This window comes from Dromaius novaehollandiae, chromosome 6 (genome assembly GCF_036370855.1).
Source record: "Dromaius novaehollandiae isolate bDroNov1 chromosome 6, bDroNov1.hap1, whole genome shotgun sequence".
NCBI lineage: Eukaryota > Metazoa > Chordata > Aves > Casuariiformes > Dromaiidae > Dromaius > Dromaius novaehollandiae.
Genome location: NC_088103.1, coordinates 39,252,752 through 39,272,153, shown reverse-complemented (window position 1 = coordinate 39,272,153; position 19,402 = coordinate 39,252,752). Strand labels below are relative to the sequence as shown.

Sequence of the window (19,402 nt, the reverse complement as noted above, 5' to 3'; positions counted from 1 at the left end):
GTACAGTTCAACATAATCAGCTTTCAGTGGGATTTTGCTTTTGTGCTAGAAAGCCAGCCTGGATATCCTTGCAAGACACTGGGCAGGAGCGGGGGATGATTTACTGTTCAGTGGTTGATTAGACGTGGAAATCACAGTAGTTGGGATTTCTTGATGTAAAAGGAAAGGAAGGTGTGAAGTGTCATAGGGAGGAGGTGAGGAGGAGAAAGCGATGGTGCGTTTGGGAGCCTTCGAGGACAGTCTGCTCTCCTGGGAAGGAGGACCGGGAGGTGAGGCCCCACGAGTACTGTACAGAAGGGGCTGGGTGGCTCAGTTGGTGTTAGCTAGAGGTGCTGGGAAAAATGAAGGAGCAGGGCTGGACGAATGCAGCAGTGCCCCCGATGCAGTGCAGTTGTCTGCAGGGAGCTGTTCCAGCTCCCAGGGAGGCTCCCACCCACGCGGTGGGGTTGAAAATGCAGAGCTGGAGCAGGAATTGTCTTGCACTGCATTCCTCAAAGCCCGAGGAGGGCGATGGGCTGTGGCGGGGAGGTGGGTGGAAGAGACCACAGTGTGGGCTATCGGAGCCGCCCCTGCAAGCAGAGAAACGCGCCTGGCTACCAGTGAGCAGACGCCGCTCCTGTCAGGCGGCTGGTGCTGGGAGCAGAGCCGCCGCAGCTGTGTTGCTGAGGCAGGAACCGTTGGCTCCCGCTGTGGGAAACTGCGAGGCGGCGTCTGCTGCTCGTTCAGTGGAACGAACGCAGGAATGCGCTGCAGGCTGGCGCGGTGCGGGCCTGGGAAAGGGGCAGCCTCCTGCCTCTGCCAGGTGTGTCCCAACGTCCGCTTGATCAAGCCCAGGACAAGGGCACCAGCACAACTCTTGACTCACTCTGTCGGCTCAAACCAAGTCCCAAAGTGCATGTCCTTCCCTTGCAAGGACATGCGTAATGTCAGTAACAGACCTGCCCTGTTCCTCTGCAGGGCCCAGTGACCTCAAAGGAATGAGGATGATGGTTGCTTTCTCTATCTTCTTACCTGCATCATCTTAATTAAATTCAGTCTGTGCCTCAAGAGAAGCCAGTCCTTGGAAGAGCAGTTATCTGAGCACAAAAGCATGGTGCTCTTCCAGGGCATGTTCGTGTGCTGCTTGTCTGCCTTGAACCTGTGTGGCCTCTGCTGGATTTCTGGGAGCCAGCGCATCCAGGTGGATGAGGAGCATGCAAGGGAGTGACCGAGTCTGAAATGCGTGGTAGGAGCAGGGGGAGAGCTGACCCTGCCACCCAGTGCAGCAGAGTGTGTCAGTGCCTACTGGGCCCCAGGATATCTCCAGCACATCTGCTTCCGCAAGCTGTGCTGGAGCCAGGTGTCGAGGTGGCTGCTGCTCTGGTGGGGCAGCCTCTTCTCCAGCCCAACACCTGATTGATACTGAACTTTGAAAACAAAACTCACAGCAAAATCAGAAAATTAAAAATATTTTTGTCTATCCCTGTCCTGGGAAAGGGAATGGCTGAGCTAGTTAGACTCCTAAATGCACTGCAGAGAGCTTTCTTGGGGAGACATCAAGCAGCCTAGGGTCTGAAAAGTCTTCTCCAAGCAGTTCAACCCTTAGATGCTTCTGCCCTGCCCCTTTCCAGGTGTTGGGTATCATGGGATGGCTCTAACACACCTGTTATCTTTCCAGTATGCCAGTCAGAAAGTCAGGTAAGGGGACTGGAAGAAAACAGTCTTGGATGACAGCTGAGAAGCTTAGCTCAGTCAGTCCTCTGCTCCAAGGCAATCTGCCTATACTGGGAACTACCTTTTCCCCACCACTGACCACTGGAACTAACTTCATTTGAATAAAATGATCAAGTACCTGCAAACTGTGAGCATCTGAGGAGCCTCAGCGATCTGTTGTCAGCAAAGATATCTAAATACTCTGATGTACTTAAATATTTCAAGGAGTGTGGCTGGGGAGAGCTTTAATGGGGTCCCAATTAGCCTGCAAAAACCACTGCTGGGGGGAAATGAATCTTCCCTGTCCATCTTTGCTGCTCCAGGTTCAGGCAGGATCAATGTCCATCTAGGCTGTGGGGAAGAGAGAGTGCAAATCCCTGCCAGGAGGCGTCGAGAAGACCTGAAAAATGTATATATTAATGCTATGGAGTTTTTTGTTGCTCGGCAATGTTAAGGCAGTAAAAGGTTTTTGAAGGGTTCTCTGATGTGGTATTTCAGTTGCTGGCAACTGGGCTTGTGCTCCGGTAAAACAGGATTAGTTTCTTCAATTTTTGATTTAAACAGATGTTAGCCAAGTGTGCTCAAAGGTGAACTGCAGGGTTAGATTGGGGTCTTTCGACCAGCCTGGGGTGAAAGACAGTGAAGTGTCATGGTGCCTGCCAGTAAAAACCCCAGGAGTATGACTCTGTTATTTTAAGTGTCTGTGTGTGTGTGAGAGGGACAGAGAGAGAACATCAAACAAGTGGAAGACACCATCTTGCAAAGAATGCAAACCGTGTCACTGGGATTTTCAGTCAGAAGAGTCAATGACTAGAGAGAGCTGTTCTTCTAAGGGCTCTGAGTTTAATGGAGTGAGACCAGTGAAACTTGGTCTTCTGAAGCTTATCCTACTGCAGTCCTCAAACAGGGGCTGGGGAAGTTGTTTGTCTAAAGAAGAGGAGACGTAAGTCTGCATGTGATGGAGGTGTTTGGACCCACGAGAGTATTGAGTGGTTGTCAGATTCTTGTGGTGTTGCTTTACGTTTCCCTTTTGAGGTGCAGGAAAAGTTTGGTGATGAAGCTCTACAGAACAAACTGTCTGCGGTATTCACTGACACCAATAGTTGCCCATGTGCTTGGGTACCATAGGGGGTGGCCTGGCTGGATCCTGGTGTTTCTGAATTTCTTTGGTATTGCCCCAGAGCTGCCTTTAAACAATGAGTCCCTTGGGCTATGACTCAGACCTTGATGTCCTTTCATTCCCCCATAGCCCTGACAGCTCTACCGCTTTCCGTAACCGTAACTGTCCTCTGAGAGTCACACGGCATGGACGCTGGACTCCAGGATCATTCCCCTGAGGCTCACACAGTATTTATTTGCATGCTGTGTTGTGCCATAATGTAACAGGCAAATGTTCTGTGAGGACCGTACTGGGTTAGATAACGCAGCACATACACTTTGACCTAAGTGAGAGACAAAAGAAGTCCACGCCTTTAGGGAAAGAGAAAAAAAAACTTGTGGGGCAGCTGAGGCACAGTCCCACCTAGTCCCTGTTGGTTTCTATTGTCTGTAGGAAACAAAACAGAGCAGCCCCTTCCTCCCTCCCCTTCCCTGACACTTGTTGGATGGTGTCAAAAAAACCACAGCATTTCTTTGTGTAGGCAATTTGTTTATGCCTGCAATACAATGTGAGCTGGCTGCACATGCGAGGCTACTACAGATGGCAATTACAGACAGGTTCCGTGGCCAAGAAAGGGGTTTAGTAAAGCTTTGGAGTGGCTGGGTTTGGTTTTGTTTCTTTAACACATTAGGGTAAATTCTTAGGCCTTTTAAGTATTTGGAGGCAAGTGTTTTCCGATGATGTGTCCTATGTGGCTCTAGAAAGCAAGATGAAAGTCTGCTCACAGCATCTGTCAGTCCCATGCAGAAAGGAGTTTTCATTGCAAGATACTTGCAGTTTGCGAGGCTGGCAGAGCCACATGTAGCTCGCGGATGGGGGAGTGGAGGGGTGCATGGTTTTGGCTGGAGCTGTGTTTGAGGCGTGCTCAGCATACCAAAGTCCCAGGGGCTCAGCCTGCATCCCCTTCATGGGCAGTTATTGACCAGAAAATCTTTTCTGTCAAAGCTTCCTTTCTGCTTCTGGTAGGGCAGCAATATCTTTTGGTGGCAACACGCAGGTTCAAAGCTCTCTCTCCTGCCCAGCATTTGATGATGCTGGCATGACCTGCAAAGGGACTGATCCTGCCTTAGACTGCTCCATATCTTGGTGACGCTGGTGCACAACTAGCCACTCTTCTCTGGGGTACCCGGAACAACTGTGGGAATAGCCAGGAAGGAGCACGTATGCTCCATGACCTTCAAAGGGTTTATGTGAATCTTTATCAGAATCCAGCTCAAGCACCTGTGAGCCAGATCCTACTGTTATCTGATGACTGAGGGAATGATTTAAACTGGGTGATGAGAAGGTAGCCTCACTGGGGGAATGGTGGAGACAGTATGGTCAGGTTGTGATGGGCGAGACGTCATGCCACTATGTAGTTTGGGAACAGCATAATCTCTGGGCTCATCCTGCTGTGATCTCTGATTCTACTGTCTCACATTTGACAGCCATGTGAATTACTTGAAAAGTAGAAAGCTTGTTTCTTAGCTTCTCCTTTTTTTCTTATGTGCTGGTATTTCTAAAGGATTAAGGCACTGTGTTTCCTGCTAGCTCTTGCTTGTGTTTAGGGAGGGGTTTGGCAGGCACCACAGGGATTTTCCAGATCTGGACTATTTTCAGAGGCTTATTTTCCATCAGTGTTGTTTATCTATTTCCTTCAGTTTTTGCTCAGAGCATAATTAAAGATTCCTGATATAGTTCCTAAAACAGAGATTTTTAGCTGCTGAGTTTGCTACTAGCCAGGGATTCCGAGATACAGTGATTGCTTGGGCTATGACTTCAACATAGCCAGGATTGCACCAAAAATCTGCAGTTCTGATTCCCTCTTAACATTCTCCATAGTGTAGAGCGTCGTCCCCAGTTAAGATGAGTAGCTTAGGAAGCATCTGTATGGCAGGAAGACCTCCCCTTTCATGGCAAGGCCCGTGGGTTAGAATTGCTGCTTATTGGGAAACATCCAAGTTGATCCTCCCAGGATTTTCAGAAAAATTAAACAAAATAATATTTATGGCACAGTTATATGGTAGCTGATAAGCTCCTTTATGCTTAAACTACCTGCACATTGGAAGCCTTCACCAGTCTAGTATTCAGTAGTCATTCTTCCCTTACATCTCAGCCTGTTCGCATAAAAACACTGATGTGCGCATCTACAAGGTCTCATTTGCTAGGATGCATCCTGATGCTTAAAAATGCGCCATCGTTGTCAAGCATCTGTCTTTACCTAAAATCACATTTCTCTTATTTATTTGCTCTGCAGATTCCTGAAACAAAACAGCCTTTGGTCCTCAAGATCGAATCCCCAGAAGGATATTATGAAGAGGCTGAGCCATATGACGTCTCTGTAAATGGTATATCACTATCTAGGGGTGTTTGTGTGGGACAGAGAACTTGAGGTTTATGAGAACCAGTACACAAAAGTGTGTACAATTCTTACAGCTTGCATGATGAGTTTATTTACTGATCATACTCAATATTACAGATCTAATGTTAGTTGGAAAGAAAAGGCTAATGAATCACTCAAAGTTTTAAGCTCCCTGCACAAATAAGTAGTATATCTCAGTTAACACAACATCACTGTAAAATATTGCAAGCAATTGTGGATTCTTTGTGCCTAGATGTTTTTCTAGAAGACAAGCTTTAGTCAAATGCAGGAGTACTTAGGATTTTCCTTTTAGGAGTGACTGGTGAAATGCTGGTGGCTTGCATTTATGTGCTACTGGTCTAATGCTCCCTTTGGGGCTCAAAATCCATGAATCTGTTGATCTGTTAGAATTAATAGCAGTTTTTATAACTGATTATTTATTAAAACAACTGTCTCTTTTGATAGTTTATTAACCATCTGTAAACTGGTTTTAGAAGCCATACTTTATGTAAGAGGACAGTGTGCGTGCTGTTACACTCCTTCTTACCTCCTATGTCTGCAGCTGCCAGTCATGTCTCTAGCAGCATCATTAACTTCAGTCACCTATGTATTCCCCATCGCCTTCAGGAGATTAGTGCATGTGGCTTGAGTTTACAGATGCTCACTCCTTAAACTTTATTCATGCATTCTCCTTTTGCTCAATACCCCTTTTGTGAGATTATCACCCTCTGATCTGATAGCAGAGCTGATCTTGTCATCGCTGTAGAATCCATTTGAGTGAGAATGTGAGAGCTTATATCACTTCTCTGGAAAAGTAGATCCCTGGTCATCAGCCTTGTCTGCAGCAGAGTAGGACGCATTCATGTGCACAGCGCAGGGGCAGGTTGGAGTGGGGAGGCAGGCAGAGAACGGAGAGTTAAGGGGGAGGGTGGGTTTGGATCTCAATGCCTGGCTTTTGTGTCTGAGCTTATTCGTGAGAGAAGCGGAGTCCTCTCCGGCCCCAGTAGGCAATGCTGGGCTTTAAATTTCCCTGACATAGAAGCACTGGTGGTGCCACTGCTGGAAATCACATGGGGTTAATTTAGCACATATGGACAGCTTAGAGAAAGCTTAGGAGTTATAATGCTAAGCAAAAAAAGAGCAATGTAGAAATAACTTCACTTTCCTGAACCATCCCATTTTGGCAGCAGCTAAATTACAGTGGTGAACAGGAAGATTGCTACTGGTTTGGGTGAGAAAAGGTGGAGACATGGCCAGGGTGAAACGTGCTGGTTGGTGCAGAGGAGAGGTCGAACTGGAGCTTGCTGCCCCCCAGATCTGCCACATATTGCATGCCAGCTTGACTTTGCCAAAATGGTCTGGGTTGTTTTACTGAGGAGGACGTGGGGCAGGGCTGTGACTAGCAGCAGGGCAGGCAGGGCTGAAGCCTTCCTGCAGCCAGAGCAGCACATGTTGCTGCAGCCTCACTCTCTGGGGTTTTCCAGTTGCCTGCAATGTAAGATAAATTGACCTTTTCCCCCCCCCCCCCCCTTTCCCTGCTGCGTGTTGGAAAGAGAATAATACAGCTAAGCTAAGAACTGTGGCATGTAAAGACGTGCACCGGATAAGCTGGGGTACAAAGACAGATCTATGGGCTGGGTAACCCAGGTTGTGTTATCTAGGCTGCTCCATAAACTCACATTGTATTGAAAGACTTGGCTGGCAGGAGTGATAAACTGGAGCCCAGCTTAAACCTCTGTTTTTTCTTGGTAACTTGCTGCTTGGAGATGCTCGTATACCTGCCCTTCACTGAAATCCAGAGCAGTTAGATGCCTAAGGAACTGAGAGATGAGCCCTGCAAGTGTGGTAGAAAAAGCTCAAATGACAGGAATGCTGTCAAAATGAGGTAATTCTGGGTGCTGAGGGTGCAGCCTGTGGCTGCTATTAATAGTTGTTTGACCAGCTGGCTTAGTGTTTTACAAGTATAAATGTGCAGTGTGATGCTACTTATCATGAGTAAAAGTACTGTCAGCTGACCTTACAGTGCCCTTGGCACAGTGTTAATAGGAGTCTTAGAGAGAGGCATTCCCTTTGCTCTGCATCTGCTGCTGACTGGATTTTAAACGAGGTTATTCTGATAAAGCCAAACTGTGATGAGTAGGACCCAGGAACAGAGTCTGGGAGCTCGTAGGAAGAAAAACATCAGGGAACAGTCTGTGCTGGAGTCCTGTTCCCCCTGGCTTTAGAGCCTTTTGCTGGTATATCGCAGGCCCCATACGGCTGCCCACGAGGGGATCCTCCTCTCATTTACCGCTAGAGGGGCAGGATCTGAATGCTACTCCCTATTCACCAGCTGGAAACAGTGATAGCTACCTGTCTCCAGGGTGGAAACAAATCCCAGCATGAAATGAGAGCCCTGTTATATCTGGCTGCTGCTCTGAACTGTGTTTGAAGGCGTAGTTAAATGAAATCCTTTAATTTCCAAGCCCGATTTCTCCTGTGCGGCGGATGCCAGGCACCGCTGGATGCTAAGTGCAGCCCTGAATAGTATCACAGCAGTAGAGAGAGAGACGAGCCTCTAAGGTAAACCAATGGAAACATGCAAGTTCAGGCAATCCCTTACTGCCAGAGTGTGTGGTGTCTTTACCCTCCTGTTAAATGCTAAACCACAGGTCCCTGCTGCAGGTCCCAGCAGGTCCCTTCTTCCACACAAAACCACCTGGTGTATTATCATGCGGACTCCTTTTAAGGTGATTTGCGCGAGAAGGAGAAAAGGCATTGTGTTGCTAAGAGTCTCCGTGTCTCTTTGGTAAAATCATGTTTGCAGTGATTCCTTGGGGTGAATGGGAAAAAGGACTAGGCAAAGACTGAGCCACAGTGATGTGAGAGGAGCAGGCAGCAGAGTACAGGAGGGCACAGGCAGTGGTATTGTGAAGCAGCTGGTGCCCCTGTTTGACTCAAGAAGTCAGAGCTCAAATCCCACGGCACGTGGGTCTAATCGTAGGTCTTGGTTCTGCCTATTTGGCACTGGTTTAACAAGTACAAAACTGGAATCTCTATCCTTCCCCCCTCGCCTTAGTAGATGGTAACAGCGCCCATTGCCTGTCTTATGTGGAGTGATGCTTGTTGCTACCAACCGCTGTGAGATCTTCGTGTGACTGATGCTATTAAAGGGCAGTTGCTAACACACAGGGGTTTGCCCAGACCTTTTCTAGCCAGATATGCTAAAATATGATCCCAGTAACCATCCAAGCCCTCTTTGCTCCCCCCGCATCTCCCAGCCCTGCAAGCTGAGTCAGAAAGAGTCAGGCAGTCTGGGGAGCTGCTCTTGGCATTTCTAGCAGAGCTACAGTGTGAGCCTTGGAAGACAGCAGAGTATCTCCAAACAAATGGGCGTAGTAAAATTAAACAAAAATAGGAACATTAGTAAAATTAGTAAATGCACTGCCAAGAAAGGACATCAAAGCAACCCTCCAGACGGGCTGAGGAGATAGAAGAGTCGTACAGCATCAGAGCTGGGACTGCAAAACAGTATAACAAACCATGGTTGAATTAATTAAGATGATCCGGGACAGGCAAGACTGGGTCTTGGGGTCCCTTGTTCATCATCGGGATTCCTGCCTCTCCACTGAGGATGCCTCTGCCCTTTATTTTCCAGCTTCAGCGATTGCTGCTGCTTCCCTTTTCTCCTGGGCCGAAACATATTAAACAGTTATCATTCTTTCCTGTGCTGCGTTTGCATAATCGAAGGGTGCGATAAGAAACAGAGTGAAAATGCACAGGGCAACGTGACTGCCGACTGAACAATAATTATTCCAACTGAAAAAGTTCATCTGCCCTGTCTGATTTGAATTATGATGATGATTATCTTTTTTAAAAGGAACTGCCTTGTTCAAATAGACTGGTTGAAAATGTCTCCTGGTCCCTTGTCACTCTTTGAAGTTTCATTGTACAGCATGCTCCCTTCACTGACACGGGAGGGGAACGTGGGCCTGAGCAAGACTGACTCACTTGTTCTTCGTATTTGTTTATCTGTGGCTTTCTCTCTTTGTCTCTCTCTCTCTTTGCTTTTGACTGTGCAGGTCTTTTTGGTAGGACGGCTGCGGCTGGACCAAAGCCAGGGTTGCAGGTTACTGAGGGAGTTATTTATGCCACAATAACGATGGGTATGGCGTGTTTTCAAAACCTGATGTGCCTTTTTTGTGGGTTTTTTTTTGGTAGGTTTTTTTTGGTTTTTTGGGTTTTTTTAACTAGCATTTTAGCAAAGATGGTCAGGTGCCTCCCACTGGCATTGCTCACTGTGTGCCTGGAGAGTAACCACCTCTCCTGTCTGTCTGTCCTTGCTGCATATACACAGGGCAGCTATTATTCTTTGCTCTGTTTCTGCATGCTCGGGACAACAATGAAGAGAACTTTCTTAGCCTTTGTTTCCCCATTTACAGTGACTAATGCGGAGCTGATGCGTGGTAATGTTAGCTATATCGACAAGTAGTGGTTCAGCGAGCATCGTAGATGCTCTGCAGAGGTAGAGGAAGCTCTGACCTGCTGGATCGTTGTAATTTCCTGCATGACTATATTGATTAAATTACTCGGCAGCCCATGGTAAGACCAAACAGGAAAGCAGCATGGTGGATCTAGATAAGGACATCCCAGAATGTGTCTGAAAGCCTCCTGGGTGTTTTTGTTTCAAAACCCTGTCTGGTTCCCAAATAGTTTGCAAGTGTCATTTTGCAATGCTGACAGTCTGGAAATCTCAATAACTCTAGAAATCTTGAGAGGCGCAAGAGTCTCTTTTCAGAAGCAGTGTAGGGAAATAGGGAGGGAGTGAGCATCTGTGCAGAGGGAGTCAGAGGATTCCCATATCCATGTAACAGGAGACTTGAGGGGAAACGCAATCTGGTTTTGCAGAATGTGTCATCAGAGCATCTCTGCACTGTGTTGGTATCTGACATGTTAAAATGAAGGTCTTGTATTGAAGCGTCTGAGTTATATGACTCAGGATGGAGTGAGCTCTAGTAGTGGACAGCTAATGACAGTGTTTTCTCAAGCCACCTAAGCAAGGTTTGTCCCCACTTGCCAGCTATGCAGCCTAAAAAATGCCTTCCTATCGTGAGGCTGGACTAGTGTCACCGGGTCAGGAACACCTGCAGCTCTTTAAGTACAGAAAAGCTCCTCTCCTGAGGCAGTTGTGGTTGGTGCACAAAAGAATGCAGCCAAGGCACCTGCTGTCAGCATAGAAGAAATTACTTCTTACTGTTACTTGATCAGGAGGAAGGTGGCAGCCTGAGGCCTAACGCCTAGGTGAGGGGCACCAGAGGCACCCAGAAGGGGCAGAGGGGCAGTTAGCAATAGCCCCGTGTTGATAAGGAGGGAGGTTTTAAAAGACAAGGTGCACATCGACATCCTTGCTGCTGCTGTGTAGGGAGGAGTCCCTGGCAAGGCAGAGGCCCGGCTCCTCGATACTCCTAGGGATGAGGAACCTTGCTGCTTTTACTCCAGCTGAACTTCTGCCCTTGGTCCCCTGTGAACATGGTCTGCATATTGATAACGCATTATGGGGGAGAACATTTTCCCATAAAAGATGGCCTGCCTAATGGGTTGAGGGTAGGGACATGGTGAGAGGAGTATGCTGTAAAGGGCATTTTCAGAGCCTTTAGATGGGGATATTGGCTATTTTAAAAGTTTGTTTAATTGGTGCAGTTTTGTGCTGATCACTTGAAGGCTGCTAGAGTGTGAGATTTTATTGGAAGAGATAGCGTAAGGCTTTGTTACTGCATCTCAGTTCCTTTTATTTTAAGAACAGAGAAACGCAAATTAAGACTTGCTCTTCAGTGAAGCTCCTAATGCTTTTTGCTTTTTTCCGACTGTTATTTTTCTCTTTTTATTTTGCACCAATCTGATACTTTTACTTTTGTGCAGATATTAAGTTCTGATGAGAATCACTTCAAAGCCCCTTGCTGTCCATTAGATGCTGAGCAGAGAGATCTATTAGCCCAGCATGGGAAAGTGGAATGACATCTCAAGTACAATAGATCATTGCTTGTTGCATGGCCTTGCAAATATCATTTTTACTTCTGACATTCAGAGGACAAGGGCTGATTGTAGCTTGCAATTGCCTTAAAAATTTTGAGTATTTGGCTTGAAGTGGAAAGTAGAAAAAGCATCTTGGGGAGAAAAAGCGGCAAACATCAGAAAATGTCTAAGGGAATATTCTCAAACTTGTGATCAACTGGGAAGTGTCTATTGAGTATTTGCTAATTGAGGCAATTAGGAACGAAATGTTACAATGAAATTAATATTGGGCCAGAAAGGAAAGAGTTTATGAGAATTATTCTCCTGTTGATTATCCTCCTGCAGGAAATCTTCAAAAGACACATCCCTGCGCTGGGGGCTTTTGCATGTGTGAGCATGGCTGAATCGAGCAATAGGCCCAGAATTAGCCTAGAAATGTGCTTAGTGATAAAGATTTACTTTTGTTGTAGAAGATGGTGAAGCTGTTAGTAGCTCATATGAATCTTATGATGAAGAAGAGAGCAGCAAAGGCAAGTCAGCCACCCATCAATGGCCATCCACTGAGGCTACCATTGAGCTGATGAAGGATGCCCGCATCTGTGCATTCCTGTGGAGGAAGAAGTGGCTGGGACAGTGGGCAAAACAGCTGTGTGTTATCAAGGACACCAGGTTGCTGGTAGGTAAATCCTCCATTTTCTGCCTAAAACAACCTGTTTTCTTGAGCTGGAGAGGGAAGTGGTCCCTCAGGCCATGTTAACTAGCTGCCAAAGCAAAGTACTTTTAGAAGTAACACTTCAAAAATGTCAAAGGAACTTGAGAGTCTCAGTTCTATTTTCTGAAGTGATGTGGGTACGGGGCTGCTGAGGGACAAGGGACACAAGGGCACGTCTGTGGCCAAACTTCCAAGGTATTTGGGTGCCTGGAGATTCTGTCTGGGGAAACTTTCTCACATGGTTAAGCAGAAGGGATACTTAACCCACAGGCTAACTGCTTTCGTTACCTGTAGCAGTATGTGAGAGATGTATTAAGACTATATGTATGTATGTAGGTATGTGTGTCTGCATACATATACAGATAACCTGTGTGTAGTCTGTGTAGCTAGAAGACATTGCAGCCTCATAGGACCTAAGCCTTCTCATGTTCAGTGCACTTAATGCATGTGGTTGCATTGACCACTTCTAGTGGTGAGTTCATGCTAGCAAGCAGAAGGAAAGCCTTCTGTTCAATCTCTTATTTGACCTCTTTTCCTTTCTCAGTGCTACAAGAGCTCCAAAGACCACAGCCCTCAACTTGATGTGAATTTGCTGGGCTGCACTGTCATTCACAAGGAAAAGCAAGTGAAGAAGAAAGAGCACAAGCTGAAGATCGTCCCCATGAACGCTGACGTCATTGTGCTGGGGCTGCAGAGTAAAGACCAGGCAGAGCAGTGGCTCAGGGTCAGTGGAGCCCTCTGGGCTCGCCCTCTTGGGGCTCCCCGGCTTTGCCCTAGCTGGGGCTATGTGGTGTGAGGGCCTAGCTAAGCAGGTGGTGGTGGCAGGCACAAGTGAGTGTTGCTGGTCCAAGTGCTATATGGCCGTGTTATGATGGGGCTCTGCCAGAGGCTGTAAGACCTTAGGGAGGCAGGGAGCGTGCAGCCTAGCCAAAGCAGTAACTGTGCCTGGGCACAGTATGGCACTAACACAACTGTGCTGTTTCTGGACTGGAGCAGGCTCCAGTCTGGCTGGTTCAGACCACAGGCAGTACAAGGCAGCATCTGTATTAACCCGTCTGTGTCGACGTACCCCAAGTTAGTCCCTGCAGCTTTGGTACATGAAGAAGATAACAAAGAACATAGGATTTAAATTCTGGCTGTTGGGGAAGGCAGGTCCCTGAGCTGCGTTTCCTTCAGGCTTTCCCCAGGGCTAAACTGCCGCGTGTGTCATAGCAGCCCAGCGGGAGTCCTGCGTGCGGAGCGGGGAGTTCCTCCCTTCCCTCTCTGAGCTTCGCAGGCTGCGTCTTCGGAGCAAACGCTGATGCTCCCACGTGTGGAGCTGTGGCTCAGGCTGTGGGAAGAATAGGTAACCAGAGAAAGAGGCTTTTGAAAGAATCCTCTAGAATTATTTTTTTTGACCCTCTGCTAATGCAGAGGGAAAGTGAGAAAGAGGGGACAGAGAGGGGGAATTGTGGGAGCCCTACATGCCCCCAGTTCCTGTGCAGGGTTGTGCATCTCCCAGAGGTGTTCCTCTGGCTAAATCCCAACAAGCTTTGCTAGGACTCCATATCTCAGTCCTGTCCTTGCACGCTCCGGCTCTGTTCCTCGTTACAACCCCATAATACAAATAGACCACTTCATTTTCATGTCCTGGGTTAGCTTCCTCCTGCGGCTCTCTGCTGCTTTCTGTTTGCAGGAGGCTGCAGAGGGACTTCCCAGCCCAACCACTGCAATAGGAATAAAGACGGTCTTTCAGCTAAAGAGCACTGAACTCCCTGCACCAGCCTACATGAGGCTTCTTGGGAAAGGCTGCAGAGAGAGAAAGAAGCCCGTTTCATGTCGCGGTGTGGGGGGCTGTTGGGAGGAAGAGTGCCAGACGTGAAGTGGTTGTGGACAGCACAGGAAATGGGGCCCTTTCCCTGCGATGGCAGCAGAACAAAGAGCCTTTACAGAGCCCGGGGATTAACTTGGGGTGCAGAGGCGCTGGGTGCCTGCTCCAACTCCACTGAAGTCATCAGGGTCTCAGGGAGCATAAATCAAAGTGGGATTTAGTTTGCAGTATTCTGACTCATTTGAGGTGCTCGGGTGACAGGCATGGGGTGGGGGGGGGCCACCTGGTTACCACACCCTTGGTTTTTCTGAGGTTTTATGCCAATGACAGTGAGAGTTTATGCCTCTCTTCTCAGCTCTCCCCTGCCTCAAATTTCTGTTCAGCCAATTTATAGCCCTGCAGCCTTGAGGCCAGTTCTGCCAATGTACCTCACTCCACCCGAATCTGTGTCGGCATCCCACGAGCTGGCCTGCTTTATCCATTTGCTTTCAGAAAGTGCTAGGTCTGTCACTTATTCTTGGCAGGCCCTCTTTTTGCTGATACTTGAATGCAAGCTCCACGTCCCTGCAGCAATCTGGCTCCAAGCTCCGGTGCTGTAACATGGCACAGTGAAGGTGAAGTTTGCCAAATTTTGCCACGTGTCTCCTGGACTGCCGTGGTTTTGCCTGTTTTGGGAAGGTGAGGGGGAAACTTGGTTCTGTTAATGCAGCTTTACTCACAGGCTGTGGCTTTGTCTTCTGCACAGGTAATCCAGGAGACCAGTGGTCTCCAGTCTGAAGGAGGCAGTGAAGGCAACCAGTACATTCCAGATTCGCAGCGTCTTCATTACCCAAAGGTACATCTTGTCTCTACAAAGAGGAGAAATAGCACTTTTAGTACTTCTTTTCCACCCTGTTCCTATAATAAATAACAGAGTTGTTAAGTACAGTAATTTTATCTGTGCAGAGACTGATACAAGTGTAACCAAACTCTTATTCTGCTGAAGGGAGCTTTACTGGAGCAATCTTCATTTTCCTTTGCGGTCTTAATTTTGTTGCAACATTTTCCCCCCCCAAACTGACTCAGCACTTGGACTCTCCCCTGCATAGAGAGCAGCTGTTATCTCATCCAACAGGACAGCTGTGCTGACCAAGAGTTTTTTGAAGGGAAAATAAGCCCTTAGTTGCAAGGGCTTGAGTGAGTCTCTAATTCAGGTTAAGGCAATACTCCTCTGGGGGCAGCTTATGGCAAAATAGTCAGAGCAGAAAGAAATCGTCTAAGTCTCTGGTGGACACTGGAAGTAGGACTGCTCAGGCACCTGGCCGCTCCTCTGCTCCTCCCCGTGCCCTGATGTGAGGACATGCAAATGTGCCCAAACAGGCTGCAGGGCAGCTCAGGACACGCAGACTTGGAGTGGGCCCCAGCAGCGCGACTGCGGCACCTCAGAGGTGAGCACAGCTGGGGCGCGTTGCCTACCGGACTCTGCCCGTGCCAGGCGTCCCGGCCTGCGCTGCACGGACACCCACGCCTCCGCTCAGAAACAGCGGGGAGGGGCGCAGCGTGAGTGGACAAGAGGAAGGTGCAGCTGGAGGTCTTTGTGAATGCAGTGGAGAAGGTGGGACCCTACCATTTAGGAGGGAGGAAGAGGTGCTAAGAACCACAGGCCTCCACCGATGCAGCTTAGGGGAGATCCTGAGCTGATGTAAGTCAGCAAAGGTTCGGTGATTTCTGTGGAAAGACATGGATTTCTGCCAGCTGGAGTCCTCTACCTGCATGTTTGGCACCCGTGTGTATGAGGTACCTTGGCGTGCACAGCATTTGTGGCTCTGTCCGTCTTTCTGTGATGTGTGCATGTTTGTGATCCCAAATCTGTACCATGTCTGGCTTTACTGGTGTCAAGTCCTAAGCCTTGGATTTCCTGCCCAAGCACTTCCTGCCAGAAGACAAATTCCTTGCTGGCACTTGCTGTGTAAGGATGGGTTACATGCATCTCTGCAGAGCTCATGTGTGCTGCTTGTTGACAGGTAGAGCTATCCGAGAGATATTCTGCAGCCTCAGAGAGTGGGAGCAGCACAGATGGCCACCCAGAGACGACTGAAGCAAAAGATGGTAAAAACAAAAAAAACAACAACAAAAAAAACCCCAATTCCCCCCCCCCCCCCCCACCCTGGGGAAAAGCTGAAAACCAGGCCATTAACCCTGCATGGAATGAGGGTTTCTGTAGCTTCTCTACAGCTGCCACCTCTCCTCCCTGAACCCCAAACTGCCCTGATGCAGAGCCAAAACTACATGCGAGTTCACTGTCTGTGAATTTGATTTCGTAGCTTTTTCCATGGTGAAGTGACAGGTGGACGTTGGTGTTCTCAGCAGTTGCAGAACTAGCGTTAGGGCTGAAGAAACCTGGGCTTGATGCCCTGCCCTACCTCATAGCTCCTGTGTGACTTTGGGCAAGCCATTTCGGGAGTTTTGGATAGTATAAATGCTATCGAAGTGACTTTCTGCATAGACCTCTGTAGAGCAAATTGGAGTACCTATGTAAAATGCTGAGCTGTCTCCAAAAAGAAGAATTAGACCCTCACGCCAGGCCATCTGACTCTGGGCTTTAAGCTCCATTCCCCATCTATAAAATGGGGCGGGTAAATACATTAAAAGAGGAGTGCTCTGTTAGAAGGATGATGGGGCCCATCTGCATATCAGAGAGGGAGAGATCTATGCTAAGGACTCACTGCAGCTTTCCTAGCCCAACAGATGGACCCAGGCTGCTGAATCCCTCTACCTTAAGACTATGTAATTTTATTATGATAGAGATGAAGAAAATCTGGACTAAAAAAATCAAACTTGACTTCCTACCAGGGTTACCTGATTATTACACAGCCACATCCATGTTCACGCACTGACTGATATTCCTGCCCGGTGCATAAATGCTGAAGAGGCTGTTTGGAAATAAGCTTTTCCCCTCCCTACGCAAAGTCTGTCTCTTAAAAGAGGAAAAGAATTATCTGAAGACAGTAAATATTTATGTATGATGATTTTTAATTTAATTCTTTCTCATGTAATAAAGTGAAGGGAGATTAGCACCTGCAGAGCAAGATCTGTATAGACAGTCTTCCCACAGCTTCAGCCATGACCAGTGGTTTTTGGCACTAACCCGAGTTTAAAGCAAAGTAGGCTAAGTGTCTTGCTCTGCCAATGATAAGCTATGTATTTCTGGGACATTACTTAGCTGTTTGAATTTAATGGTGCTAAGGACTGTGCCTTCTTGCTCTTCATCTTCCTGTGCCTTGGACTATTACAGCATGACCCTGAGTTGCAGGTTTGCAATATGGAGAACTTTGCTACGGGGCAGAATGGGAGAGACTCAGATGCCGTGGGAGGGCAAGGTGTGGACATACAGAAGCTGGTGACTACGCATGTGATGTATGTGCTGCAGTGCTGTTTGGGACATGACCTAGCGCAGGCAGCGTTGGGGCAGGACATCCAGCTGGGACATCAGGCTGTGTGTCTGGGTGTGAGTCAGAAGAGCTGTGCCTAAGTCTGTCTGTTTGTTTTGTTAGTTAAGAAGAAAGGCACAACTGGCCTAAAACTAAGCAACCTGATGAACCTTGGGAGGAAAAAATCTAGCTCCATGGACAGCCCAGAGAGATCTCTGGAGACTTCAAGTAAGTGACAGCATGCACCCCATGCAGTGACTTGTTTCAGGGCTGGATCTTAATGTGCAGTGAGGGCTGACTATTCATCATCTCACCCACTACACACATGCTCCAAGTTGCCTTGCTAGGGGAGGGATAAAGGCCACAGTCCATTCAGTCCCTGCCAGTAAATCCATGCAGATTATGGTACCTCTTACATGTTAAGGTGACTGCATTGCTTACAAGGTAAGAGCTTGCAAGATGACCCAAGGGGAAGGGGGGATAACATCAGACATGTACACAGAGGACACCTGTGCTGCTCTTTATAGATACTGGGCCAGGATGTGGGATTAGGCAGGGAGAGGGTTATGTGGGTAGACTGGAATTCATCTTCTGGGACCATCTTTGCCAAATTATCTGCAGCCAGCTTGCTGCTCCAGACCTGACTGGAATTTCAAGGGCCCCATTTTGAACAGATATTCACCCTTTTCACCTATTTTTATATGGCCTAGGGCATGTTTTTGCATTGTCTCTGTGCTTTTGCCCTTTGCTGCTGCTGAACTGACTTTGTGTTCTCCAGTGATCCCAGAACTGACTTACTAGTCAAACGTCCTAGTACGTGAAATGAGTTTGGATTTCCTCTCACAGTGGGGTTGAAAATATGACGAAGTGACCTGTGCTTGCTTGCAGGTTACCTGAATGTGCTAGTGAACAGTCAGTGGAAGTCCCGCTGGTGTCAGATAAAAGATGGTCACCTCCATTTCTACCAGGATAAGAACCGAAGTAAACTGGCTCAGCAGCCCCTGAGTTTGGCGGGTTGTGAAATTATCCCAGAGCCAATCCCAGATCATCTCTATTCCTTCCATATCCTGCACAGCGGGGAAGAACGGGTCACTCTGGAGGTAGGGTATATATGTCTCAGCCAGCTCGGCTTTAAATCATCAGCTTGGGTGTCTTAGCAGGCCTAAAACCTCTCACTGCCTGCAGGCTAATGCTGGTAAGATCCTCCAGAGAAGCCCCCAATCCAGCAAAACAGAACCTGAAGCACAGGACTTCAGTTCATCTGACTTTGGTCACCTAGAACGTGTCTAGCCTACGCTGATAATCCAGGCTGCCTCTGATGCCGGCATCTCCAGAGGACCATTCAGCCTTCATCTTAGGCACTCATCTTAGGATGGGATGAAGGGTCCTCTGGAGGTGCCCATCTCTCTCCACTGGCTATAGGATAACCTTGGATGATTAATTTATATGGGACACATTTTAGATGGTTTATGTCAAGTGAGAGGAATCCCACTGTAGGGATTTAAGACTGTGGTTAAGTGAAATAGAGAACTTTTTCCTTTATCTCGTGAAAACAGAGACCCAAAGCCATAGCTGATGGATGCATCCCGCTTTAGCCAATCACAGATTTGCCTCTGAAAGTGCAAGTAAATTCATCTCCATCTGTTACTTTCCTTTGCCTGCATCCAGGACTGTTTATCTCTAATCTTAGTTCTCGCTGATGACAGCCTGATTACAGCAGGAGGTGGATAATGTGAGCAATTTCCTGTATTTTTCCAGTGGGTGAAATATTTACAGCTAAACAACTGACTTCAAGTGCTGACCATCGAGTCCGAAGGTGTTTTTGTTTAGCTTGTGAATCAGGTTATGTCTAGGTCCAAGAAATTTCACCTAATTACAGATGTGAAAAGAGATGCTGGGAAAATTTACATTTTGTGAATGGGAGAAACCACATTTTGTTAGGATGTCAGACTCAATGCACAGACTGACTGGCTGGCTGACTTCCCAGGCACTGAAGTTTGTGCTAAATAAAACAAATTGGAAGCTTAAAATATACTTTCTAGTTTGGGATTCACTTGCACTGAACTTTATTTTGTGTTTCCTGGTAGAACTCCTAAAATCAAAGCAAAACATGGGCTTCAGCCCGTTTTTTTTCTTGCTTCAGGTAGAAATAATTTGCTATCAGGAAGTACATGTGGCTGTTTGCTAGAGCTAACTTCAAGGCACAATATTTAACTCTTAATTTTGCATACCCCAAAATGTCAGACTGTTGACTTGCATCTGGGAATGTGGTATTGACCGTGGTAAA

General features: G+C 47.5%; 1 protein-coding gene across 6 annotated transcripts in view; it reads left to right on the top strand.

Annotated features, from left to right (window-relative positions):
* Window positions 1-19,402, top strand: part of AFAP1L2 (actin filament associated protein 1 like 2) — an 81,854-nt gene that overhangs the window by 53,191 nt on the left and 9,261 nt on the right. For 2 of the 6 annotated variants that reach the window (XM_026096182.2, XM_064514249.1), the window contains exons 5-12: window positions 5,088-5,178; window positions 9,254-9,337; window positions 11,654-11,859; window positions 12,440-12,619; window positions 14,451-14,540; window positions 15,709-15,793; window positions 17,239-17,343; window positions 18,004-18,215. In XM_026096182.2, the coding sequence (XP_025951967.2) occupies window positions 5,088-5,178; window positions 9,254-9,337; window positions 11,654-11,859; window positions 12,440-12,619; window positions 14,451-14,540; window positions 15,709-15,793; window positions 17,239-17,343; window positions 18,004-18,215 (1,053 nt within the window). The remainder of the gene's footprint in view (window positions 1-5,087; window positions 5,179-9,253; window positions 9,338-11,653; window positions 11,860-12,439; window positions 12,620-14,450; window positions 14,541-15,708; window positions 15,794-17,238; window positions 17,344-18,003; window positions 18,216-19,402) is intronic. The other 4 variants (XM_026096184.2, XM_064514251.1, XM_064514250.1 and 1 more) reach the window with 3 other exon arrangements.